Source organism: Oculina patagonica, unplaced genomic scaffold, assembly GCF_052425735.1.
Source record: "Oculina patagonica isolate OP01 unplaced genomic scaffold, crgOcupat unplaced341, whole genome shotgun sequence".
Taxonomy (NCBI): domain Eukaryota; kingdom Metazoa; phylum Cnidaria; class Anthozoa; order Scleractinia; family Oculinidae; genus Oculina; species Oculina patagonica.
In genome coordinates this window covers 115-12,693 of record NW_027558192.1, presented here as the reverse complement: position 1 = coordinate 12,693, position 12,579 = coordinate 115, and the positions used below count along the sequence as shown (strand labels likewise).

Sequence of the window (12,579 nt, the reverse complement as noted above, 5' to 3'; positions counted from 1 at the left end):
ATCCCATATACCTGGTTACGACCCTGCAGTAAAGGCAAGACTGTGATTTTCAAGCAAAAAGTACATACTCTTTGTCCTTTGCAGGCAAAACGTTCTTGTTAGAGAGATTCACATTGTCTGTCTTCCCTGATTCTTGCGTGTGATCAACAGCTTCTAAATATGATGATGATGACGATGATGTTGATAAATTAACAAGAGCTGTAATAGACATGTCACCATTAAGAGTCTTTATAGAGCTAGTATTCAGTTTCGCAGCCCCATCATGTTTTCCTAGAAAGTGATCCGCAGGGTCAAGAGTGAAATCTGGTTTGTCCGGTTTATCCGGTGAAGATACTAGCACTGTCATGGGGCTGCCGCAGTCAGGACAGAGAAGCTCGTCTGAATTGACTGGATTTGTAAACTCTGCAGCACACGTCAGGCACTGGAATTTGTAAAGACAAAAAAGAATACTGGTATTAAAACCTGCTCAATAGTCTGGAGTTATAGTTAACAATTATTCACCGAAGTGGAGGTGAATAGTGGTGGATATTTAACGAGCCGTGAATATCCACCACATTCACCGACAATCAGGTGAATAATTGTTTTAGCATATACCACAAAAGTTGAAGAACTAGCGGACCAAAACATCACTTTGGGTAAACAAAGAGCAGTGCGAAGGCAGTTTGTTTCTCTTTGGCTGCTCGGAGGTGAATAGAACTTTGCTAATCACCTCCGAGTTAACCAATCAGCGTGCGCGGAAAGCACTATTCACTTGTGTGGTATATACTTATAAGAGTTATTGGTTTAATGGTTAACTGTCCACTGCACCACGTGTAGCTTATCATTAGGCAACCTTTCCCACCTCTTGAAGAACAACAACATTCTTAGTAAATAATAAAGATGGTAAATTTAGCCTGGTGAGAAATAATGAAGATGAACTGTTCAACAATGACACGAGCATGGAGCAAAGAAAAAATATGAATCCCGACGGGAATTGAAGCCATGGCCTTCCAGATACCCGTTGGGCTTGATTCCCGTCAGGGACTCAGATTTTTTTTTTTTGTCCCATGCTCGTGTCATTGTTGAACAATTCATCTTCATTACTTCTCACCAACTTTAAATTTACCATCTTTATTATTTACTACATACTTGATGATTTCGACATTGCTGATCCTAGCAGTTTGCAGGACGCGTGTCACATATCAACCTAAATGGCCCAGCTCACAACAAGTCTCTCCTAACTCAGTTGGTCAGTTACTGGGAGGCCATGGGTTTGATTACCGTCAGGGACTCAGATTTTTTCTTTGTCCCATGCTTGTGTCATTGTTGAACAATTTATTTTCATTAAAAACACTCTTCCTACCTGAAGACGTTCAATAACAGCTCTTTTCAATTTGGTTTGCTCATTTTCTGTCACAAATGGCTTAAGACTCTCTACAAGTTGCTACAGGAACAAAACAAAAATTGGAAATTAAAACTTTTTAGTCAGGAGAGAACCATAAAAATGTTGCATAAATAATAATCATACAATTGGCTTGTGTTTTTCTCTGCACTTTTTTTGTGCTCTCCTCGCTACCTTGACTTGATTAACACTTTATTATTTGTTGACTAAGTTTGTATTTGATACAAAGAAAACATAATAAGCCTTACCACAGCTGCCTCATGGTCCTCCATGACATAATCCCGACTTTGTCGTTCTCGACTGATGTAATCAAACCTCAGATGTGTAACTGGGTGGTTATCTGCCGTCCAGTCTTGGTACACATCCTTTAGACAACTTGCTTCTAGCTGGGAAATGACCTGAAAGACAACAATGCAAAAAAGAAAAACTTGTTCAGTCAGACAAGCTACTTCAAGGAATAATAATAATTCTCGTCACAAGTTGTGAAATTTAAAGCAAACAAAGCTTTCGACCATATCTCACAGTCTTCTTCAGCAAAGTGAGCTACGGGTTGTCATGTGGTTTCACACAAGCTTTGTTTGCTTTAAATTTCAGGAAATGCTCACACAACGGCCACCTCCTTTCCACGACATGCACAGACACCTCAAAACTATTAGTTCTAATTGCCAGCACATGAGAAGTGACCTAACTACAAGCTCTTAAAAATCAACAGAACTCATACAAACATCTTCAAAAATCAACATAAAATTACAGAACCCATACAAGCATCTCTATTTTGTAAAGGTGATCACACCTTATGAAATAAAGGAGAAGCCACGAGCCAAGCGGCCCACACTGCCGGAGCTTATCTCGGTTTCCGTAGCATTAAGCGGCTAGGAATATTTCTACTCCCCTCTGAATGGGATGCTAGTCCATTGCAGGGTTCCCCCCCAGCATTATGTTGCCGGTACCCATTTATACACCTGGGTGGAGAGAGGCACTATGAGAGTAAAGTGTCTTGCCCAAGAACACAACACAAGTGACCCCGGCCAGGGCTCGAACTCGGACTGCTCGATCCGGAGTCTGGCGCTCTAACCATTAGGCCAACGCGCCTCCATTTGCAAATTGAAGTTCTCCTTCTTGTGCCGTTGATTACTGTTTTAACCAATTCTGATTTCTTACCTTTCCAGTGAAGTTCTTCTCTGTTATAAAGTCATCTTTGACTGTCACAAACAACAGCTCAGCACTCCCGTCATCATCAGGATTAGAAATCAGTGTCACCACAAAATGGTGGGCTTCAGAGATATCTGATCATCAGAAATTCAACAAATTAAAGCATTTTATACAACAAAATGTTAAGTGCATATTATTTTGGGGCCTCTACTGACCTTTTAACGGGAGCCGGGCTAACAAAAAGAAACATAGCACAAAACAGTGGAAAAAAAACCTAAATGAAGTGGTGTGTTATAAACAGGATAAAGCAGTTTGCAACTATGATTTATGATGATCTTCATTATTGAAGATTATAAAGACAGAGAAACAGTCTGAGGTTTTATCCCTTATATGAAATTGTTACAGGATAAAAAAAGAAGCAAGGTTACCACCAACACTGAATTTTTTCTTTATTTTTGAATATGGGATAAAATATTAACATTTCTTTTTTGCTGCAGGGCTAAAAGGATTGTTAAAAAGACAGCAAAATAGAAAAACACAATAAATGTATCTTTTTTTCATTTACCTTCATCAGAAATAACACTGATACTACTTGTGCGACTGTTTATTTCCATTCTATCTTCTGAGAAACTTTGTATGGACTCTGTACGAATGACCCTTGGAACTGAAAAGTAATGATAAAAAAGCTTATTTTGTCTGTAGGTTTTGATATATCATTACTAAGCACTTTCCCTCAAAGTCATGGAATACTGTCCAAACAAACAGAGAAAAAAGGTATTTCTACCTGTGAGGATAAAATAAGCCAATTCTGATATTTTAATATTCTGACTTGGCTCTGAGGCTTGGGGGAATAAAACAAAAGAAATGATTTGTTCATCCCTGAACCTCAACATGATATCTTTTATTTTATTCCCCCAAGTCTGAGAGCCAAGTTAGAATTTTATTATATCGGAAATGGCTTATCTGGACAATAAAATTTTAATTGAGATCTGAAAATTATTACTGACATGAAAAAAGTATGTTTAACTGCACAAACCTTGATCCAACAGGGATTCCTCTGGTTCTGGCACATTAATAACTTGTTCTTCCTCTTGTACATGAACCACATGGTCAATGGCTGGTAACCACCCTAGTATTGAATAAAACAATAAAGACAAAAGTATTTATTTAAATTATATATTTACCGGTAACTTAAAAAGATCAACAATCCATCGTGTTCTAGCTTCGTGCCTGTAGCTATCTATTACTGAACATTCAGTGTGTAAAGAAAGTCCTGTCCGTTAGGCCGGGCCTATTCGCTTTTTCCTGTCTATTTGTGTATTCTACCCATCATTTGCTAGATGATAAGTAACATTGCAACAGGTTATCAGCCCATACTCTGTAGTTTAAAATGAATTTAAACTAGTTTGATCTTAAACGAAAAATACCAAAATTACAGTCAGGAGTTGACATTAATACTCTTTATAAATTCTGACGCTGACTTATTTGAGCGTAAACAACGCTCATAATGTGCTCAAGACGTTTCGACCGAGAATCTTCGGTCTTCTTCGGTTGTTATCATGGCATAAAACGGCTTTTTAACGGTTTCACATTGTACGCGCGCGCGAGTGACTAATACAAATACACGCGAACGCTGCGCGAGACTATGAACATTATGTAAGTGACTTATATACATCAGGGATGTCTATGTGTTCGTTTCCCGCATTCTGGTCCCTCTGCGAATGCCACGCTTCTAGGAAAAGCCTCTTGTGGTAATCGCCTGACTTGTCCACCACCGCTGCATGATTAAAATCCATATCATGGCCAAACGTGTTCGCGTGTTGCGCGATCTTAGAGTTTTTGTCGCAAACACGGACTGCTCTTTGATGTTCTTTAATTCGAGTAGCTAACGCTCTGTCCGTTTGTCCATAATAGGTAAAATTGCAGTCAAAGCAGTTAACTCTGTAAACTACACATCTAGACTGGAATGCTGTGAGTTTGTCCTTCGCTCTGGGGAAGTGTGTGCGTAACGTGTTAAGTGGTTTAAAGCCAACTTTGACTCCGTTGTTGCGTAGAACTTTTGAGATTCTTTCAGTTACGCCTTTCACGTAGGGTAGAACAACAAACGATTTTGCGGCATCATTTGGAGTGTCGCTGCTGTCTGAGACACGACGATTAGCTTTGCGATGAGAATCACAACTCTTGATAAACCGCAATGGATAGTTATTGTTCATCAAAACTTTAACCACATGCTCCTTTTCTTTGCGTTTCCCTGCGCTTGTTGATGGGATATTTTTCGCTCTCTCAAGGAGTGTATTCACCACTGATCTCTTGTGTTGAGTTGGGTGATGCGAGTTGAAATCTAGATATTTGTCAGTGTGTGTTGGCTTTCGGTAGACGTTAACCTGTATGCGCCCGTTCACTCTAGTTGTTGCGGTGTCTAAAAATGAAAGGCCATCGTCACCTTCGACCTCACTAGTGAATTGTATGTGCGGGTTAATAGAGTTGAGGTGGTCATGAAACTCTTGCACATACTCCTTTTTTAGGCATACGTGGCTATCATCGACATACCTGTACCACCATCGTGGAGGATGCGGGGCTGATGAAATCGCTCGGTCTTCTACAAACTCCATCACTAGATTGGCTATGGTTGCACTAACCGGGGAACCCATAGCGCAGCCAAATGTTTGGTGATAATGTTCTTGCTCGTGGGTGAAAAAACTGTTCCTCAAAACGAAGTCTAGCAACCTCATGATATTGCTCACGGAAATGTTCGTGCGTTCCGTTAGAGTTGTTTCACGCTCCAATCTATCGCGAGTAACTTGTAGGGCTAACTCTACTGGGATCGAGGTAAACAGAGAAACAACATCGAAAGATACCATGACATCATCCTCTGTAATCACTAAAAAAGGAGTATGTGCAAGAGTTTCATGACCACCTCAACTCTATTAACCCGCACATACAGTTCACTAGTGAGGTCGAAGGTGACGATGGCCTTTCATTTTTAGACACCGCAACAACTAGAGTGAACGGGCGCATACAGGTTAACGTCTACCGAAAGCCAACACACACTGACAAATATCTAGATTTCAACTCGCATCACCCAACTCAACACAAGAGATCAGTGGTGAATACACTCCTTGAGAGAGCGAAAAATATCCCATCAACAAGCGCAGGGAAACGCAAAGAAAAGGAGCATGTGGTTAAAGTTTTGATGAACAATAACTATCCATTGCGGTTTATCAAGAGTTGTGATTCTCATCGCAAAGCTAATCGTCGTGTCTCAGACAGCAGCGACACTCCAAATGATGCCGCAAAATCGTTTGTTGTTCTACCCTACGTGAAAGGCGTAACTGAAAGAATCTCAAAAGTTCTACGCAACAACGGAGTCAAAGTTGGCTTTAAACCACTTAACACGTTACGCACACGCTTCCCCAGACCGAAGGACAAACTCACAGCATTCCAGTCTAGATGTGTAGTTTACAGAGTTAACTGCTTTGACTGCAATTTTACCTATTATGGACAAACGGACAGAGCGTTAGCTACTCGAATTAAAGAACATCAAAGAGCAGTCCGTGTTTGCGACAAAAACTCTAAGATCGCGCAACACGCGAACACGTTTGGCCATGATATGGATTTTAATCATGCAGCGGTGGTGGACAAGTCAGGCGATTACCACAAGAGGCTTTTCCTAGAAGCGTGGCATTCGCAGAGGGACCAGAATGCGGGAAATGAACACATAGACATCCCTGATGTATATAAGTCACTTACATAATGTTCATAGTCTCGCGCAGCGTTCGCGTGTATTTGTATTAGTCACTCGCGCGCGCGTACAATGTGAAACCGTTAAAAAGCCGTTTTATGCCATGATAACAACCGAAGAAGACCGAAGATTCTCGGTCGAAACGTCTTGAGCACATTATGAGCGTTGTTTACGCTCAAATAAGTCAGCGTCAGAATTTATAAAGAGTATTAGTTTGATCTTTTTTTTTTCTTTGTTTAAGGATTGTGGTAATAAAACTCGGGGGAACAAAAAAAAATACAGATCAAACTAAATAAAATCATTTTGAACTGAAATTAATTTTGACTACAATATTTACATGCATAGTACCTTATTACATGAAATTTTCGCGACACATTAATTTCGCGAATTTCGCGATTCCAAAAAAATCGCGAAATTACAGTGACGCGAACAATTAGTGTCGCGAACATAACATGACACGAAAATTAAGTGACTCGCATTATGTCAATAATCAAGAAAGAATAAGCTTAGCACCACTAAAGAAATTTTCAATGTAAATGGATGTTGTCGTCAATTGACTCCAGAACCATAACTCATGCACATACAAGCATGACCTACTTGTAGTCCTCGTGAGAAGTGCTCTGTTGTTGGTATTGCCGAGATTTAGTCATGCCCTTGCGTTCTTGTTATTTTCGACTGCCTTTTTTGAAAATGTTTTGTTTGGTTGAGGGCATGTAAAATAATATTGCCAAGGAAATGTAAACAGTGTCTTACTCAAAAACATGAAATTAAAGTGATTCAAAAATTGCGAAATTTAAGTGTCGCGAAATATGCGCACCTCAAAATCGCGAAATTAATGTGTCGCGAAAATTTCATGTAATAAGGTAGTTAAGAACATGATAATTTTGTTCTACAAAAAAAATTATTACCTTCTCCACCCAGCTGCCTCAATTTTTTCAGTTGTTCAATATCATCAGCATGTTCCAGTATCTGTTCTGCAGGTGCTGAAGAAAAGCAAACATAAAATGTCATAGTGTTACATATCAAATTTCCATACTGGCTGCTTTACATTACTTTTGAATAAAATGTTAGTTCTAATAATTTGGTGGTAGATTCTAAGGGGGCGGGGGGGACAATAGGAAAGAGACAGGGGTGTTTGTCAGAAAATTTAAGTTAGACACCTAAGAGAGACCAGAGGTTTGGCATTTCGAACATAACACTGAAGAAGGGCTCAGCCCGAAACGTCTGTTTAATTTTGATTTTTTGGCGCTTAAAAGAGTTTTTCTCAAATTTCTTTACTACGAGAGACCAATCTGGGCATGGCTTAAGCTTTTTTTAACCCTAAGAAAGGCAGGGATTTCAAATTGTTTCGAAGTAGGGTCAGCAACTGGAAGAGTAGGCAGCTGTGACAAGCCGGTTTTGTTTCTTTCAAGCTGATTGTTATGGACAAAGTAACTGGTGGCATAAAATCAAGAAGCCGGTCGAACTCCGCCAGGTGCTGGCTTGTTTAGAAAACCCTGAAAAGGGTTAAAAAAATACTGCACACTCAGTTGTTTTGGTCATCCTTTACACCAAACAGATTAAAAACCACAACTCACTTGTATATGAAGTAGATGTCAGCAGGTCCTCAGAGGGTGACGTTACTTCATTGTCATCATTAAAATCAATTTCTCGGGCCACCACTCGTCGACCTTTCTTCCCTTTCCGCTATAAATTGAAAAGAGAGCTCCATGTTTTAATAAATGCATTGATCATGAGTTATATAGTGGAAGCTCGATTAAATGAACCTCTACATGTATATCAAACAAAGTACTCCCTATAATCAACAAATGAATATACTTTACTCCAGTAATTAAGTAAAATATATGGAAAAAAAAACTTGATATAGTGATGCCTTGTTATAGCGAACATATTTTACCAGTCCCTTGGACCTTTGTTATATTGAGGTTCCACTGTAATATGAACTCTAAAATATCCCATTTGAAAGGATAGCATTACCAAGCATCGCTTCTCACCATGTAAGACTTCTTATTTTTTCATACATGAAGTAAACATCACACTTTACCATTTTTAAGTTAAAAAAATTTAAAAAAAAGTTTTTTAAGTTAAAAAATGTTGACACCAAGTCGGGTCGTCGGTTTACCAAGCGGAAATCATCCCCACTATGCCACCGACAACCAGCTGCCAGGATCATGATTTTTTTTGGATAGAAATCCTAACCCTATTATAAAGGCTAACCGCAAGCAATCTAACATGGTATACCGTAAAGTTCCGTGTATAAGCCGCACCTTTTTTCTCTAAATTCAAGTCAAAAATCGGGGGTGCTGCTTATCTACGGAAACATCTCTATTCGGAGTTCTCAACGGCCTAATTAATATTCATAAAAAACTTCTCAAGACGTCACTGAACAAACAAATAACAACCTGAAAACTTTGTTGTTGTTCACTGCCTTTTAGTTCTTCTGCAAAGCTGTTTGCAGTGAAGCCTGCCGGTCACTTCGAAGCATGTCTTTCCGCCGCGTGCGAGAAAGCACCAAGATAAACGAAAGTACTCACAAGAACATTGGCCAACCGCTTCGCTTTTTTATTGACCTTCACAGCAAGTGAATCTTTTGGATTATCAAACTCCTTTTCTGCATGAAGTTTTTATCCTGTTGCGGGTAGCAGTTTCCAAAATCTTTGAAAACATGGTTTCTTCCGAAGAAAGTGCGGCCATGTTGTTTTTAATGCCCAGACTCCTCTCTACATTTCAAAGCTTGGCTACTAAGCATTCATCATTCGCGTACGGTTCATACGAATTACAGGTGTTTCAGGAGTGTTTACAAGTGATAATCTCGAACAAATGATGTCAAGAGAGCATCCAAGTTTAAGATATTGTGAACTCAAACTAAAAAGGAGGTATGACAAGTGAAATTTCGCTTTCGTAAGACTTAATTTATATTAAACAATGCAACAACTCAGAACTGCAGTGTCAGTGTTTTGAAACCGTGCTTGTTTGCCCTTGTTTGTTTACCAATAGAACTTCACTTGAACTTCAAACTTTATTGTCTGTATATTTTTTTTTCCGAAATTTGACCATCCAAGTCGGGGGTGCAGCTTATCTACGGGTGCGGCTTATACACGGAACTTTACGGTAATATGTCATCAGCTGTCTCCACATGGTCTGAAGCAATGGTTCGAAGTGAATTCCAATTTCACTGAAAGATCACCGGATGTTACAAGCATATGTCAAAACTGAAATGTTTCAATGAATCTTGTTACCTTGGGTTTCCTGTGTTTAGGTGCTGGATCAGATTCTTCTTGAGATTCTGATGACTCTGGTAAATCATCTGCTACTTTCTTAACTGCCCTGACACGGGGGTGAGGTAATGGTGATTCAGGAATATAGGATAGCATGGATACTGGATACACATTCCTGCCAAGAAGCTGTGAAAAAATGATTTAAAATATAATTTAAGAAAAATTAAGGTATGACTGATAAAATCTAATATTAGTATACAAGTGATACAACTTGATGCTAAAAATAGAAATACTAAGTATTTCTATTTTTAGTCTTTTAGTTTTGGCTCAATAATCGAATTAGCGAACATCTCGAGCCGACACTAGTCTTTTAGTTTTGGCTCAATAATTGAATTAGCGAACATTTCGAGCCGACACTGAGATCAAGTCTTGATCTCACAGGAGCAGACATATCCAGTGTAAGGTACCTTATTGTTACTTATTTTCGCGGGACTTAATTTTCGCGATTTTCTCGATTTTCAAAAAATCGCGAAATTAAAGACCCGCGAAAATTTATTTCAAACGTTTTCTATTGTATTTTTTATGTTAATTACGTATTTTTGGCCAAATCGCGAAAATGAAGTCCCGCGAAATATGCCTGTTCCATTTTCGCGAAATTAAGTTCCCGCGAAAATAAGTAACAATAAGGTACCTCAAAGACAGGGAATGTTGCCTTACGTGTTACATTGAAAAAAAACTGTTACAGCTGCCAAACATTAAATTTGGCACTTTTTGTCAAATATTATTATTAATACACTGTAACTTGAATGAGACTTTTTCTATTAGACAGCATATACATGTAGCTTACAATTTGCTCTTCTGCGTCCAAAGGTTTTCCATCAATTTGGATCTGTAAATGAGACAATATCATGGTAACCGTATGTAAAGTTATAATAAAGTCAATTAACTTAAATTTACATCTCAAGCCCTTTCCTTTGCCATGGAAAATACAAACCTAATACTGCTAAATTATGTGTTTACATAATATACACTGTGTCCATTGTTGCACTAGGTGAAACTCTATGAATTATTATCTCTAAATTACTCATTTGGACATTTGAACGCCAACACGGCATTCCTTTAAGAACTTTTTCAGCTATAGACTAACTAAAGATGTTCATTATACACAATAATTGAGTACTTTCATAAGAATTAACTTTTATTTAACTCACCGGTTCAACTCGTGGTATGGGATACAAACAAGCAACTGTGGCACGTCGATAGTAAGGACAGAACACTACAGGATTCCCTTGAAGACTTAACTAGATGACCAAAAGACAATTAATATTGTTACAAAAACATTTATTGTTCAGATTGAGACAGAAAAATTTAAAAAATTTGGGACAAAATATACAGTTGTATTCTGTAACATAAAATGTGACTGAGAAAGTTGCTACTCCCTGGAAGTGATGTTTTTCAAAGGTAACCTCTCCCCCCCCCCCCCCCAAGTTCTTCCTTGGCATCTTTCAATGTCACTCATCTATCTGTCAGTCACACATTTAGACAGATGAGCATCTAACCATTCTCTAGATGCTCACATTTCAAATCCTGGTTAAAAGACTGCTATCAATAATCATTTAATACACTTTAATGGAGGGAGGTACTGCATACCCAAGAACACAAAACAGTGGTTTTGGCCAGGGCTCAAGAACTCAAATCTCTTAATCTGGTGTCAAAATGCACAACCCACTAGGCCACTTTGCCACAGTCCATATTGTTTCGTTGGTTGAATTTTGATCTTACAAATTAGCTGATTGATATTTAATTTTAGCCTTGATTGACAGTCAATGTCGCAATCGTATTAGTAAGTTGACCTTGAGATCAAATGATACTGTTTTCCAGTTGAAAAGAAGAAAAAAGTACTGTTCCTCGCTAGCTAACCTGTAGTTTTTGTGCTGACCCGTTTCTGTCCTGTTTCGCTGACCTGTTCTGTAGTAATTTCTGACTGGATAACGCCACAGAAGTAAGTAATTTGTTTTGCAACCAGTTTGACTTTCAGTATTGTAATTTCGTATTTCCCGCATGTAATCTCATGAATCGCTCGCTGTTAGATTTCTTAAGTATTATGTATTGTCTCTTACAGATCAAATAAAATCAAAGAAAGAATTATTTGATTCGTATCCAGTCGATTACTCGATAGCCACTTTATCCCCGGATCACATATAACCAAAATACCTTTCAGTGATTGAATTGTCCCAAAATGGCCACTTTAAAATAAGTGTCACCTACCGATATGAGGTCATGTAGAAAAGCCAGTGGGGTTAATTCTGATAAAGATGCTATGCAGTTGAAGGACACATCAAGGAATCGTAATTTGGAAAATGCCTGAATACCTGCACATGCAACAATTAAAACAAGTTGATTAGAACAGATTTAAATGTACAATCTTCAGCTAGATTATTTTACAAACTGTTCCATGCATAAAATTAATAAGATTCTTAAATATGTATGCCAAGCTTTATCAAACCAACCTTTTAAATTCTGTAAGTTGTTATTCTTGAGGATAAGTGTTGTCATATTCTGGAAGGTTATTGCCCCGTCTTGTGCTGGCGGCACAGGGATACATTCTAACTGATTGTATCCCAAGTTTAAGTGCCGCACGTCTGACAAATACTGTAAAACACCACAAAAAAATACATAATTTCAATTAAAACGAAAGAATTTGCTAGATGAACACAAAATTTAATCCATGTAATAATTAAAGGAATTAATAGTACACATAAATTGCAAACTCACCCTCCAGTTAGATAGTGACTCATCACCTTCAGCAATGTGGATGTAGTTATGACTCAGATTCAACACTTTTACAGCTGGCAAAAGTTTCTGTAAACAGAAAAATAATAAAATCCGACTTCTTTGGATTTTAGCGCAAACCTATTGCGTCCATGCATATGCTAGGGGCAGAACATCTGCCTGGCTACCATGTGTGTGTAACCAACCCCACCTTAACACAGTACTGTTAGGTAAAGAATGTCTCTCACTTAAACTACTCAATGCCTCTTTCCAATTGACACGAGTCGTGTTAGGTAAATGTAGGCAGAAAGTTC

The 12,579-nt window shown here is 38.4% G+C and overlaps 1 protein-coding gene across 1 annotated transcript; it reads right to left on the bottom strand.

The window, feature by feature from the left end:
- Positions 1 to 68: 68 nt before the first annotated feature.
- LOC144640549 (serine/threonine-protein kinase 11-interacting protein-like) lies at positions 69 to 12,355 on the bottom strand (the record flags this gene model as incomplete). The annotated part of the gene is made up of 14 exons (XM_078499658.1): positions 69 to 421; positions 1,343 to 1,423; positions 1,630 to 1,779; positions 2,543 to 2,667; positions 3,099 to 3,197; positions 3,570 to 3,662; positions 7,184 to 7,258; positions 7,853 to 7,961; positions 9,515 to 9,679; positions 10,341 to 10,382; positions 10,705 to 10,794; positions 11,762 to 11,865; positions 12,004 to 12,145; positions 12,269 to 12,355. Coding segments are annotated over 14 exons (1,715 nt in total), but the record flags the coding sequence as incomplete, so codon positions are not given.
- Between the last annotated feature and the right edge of the window lie 224 nt (positions 12,356 to 12,579).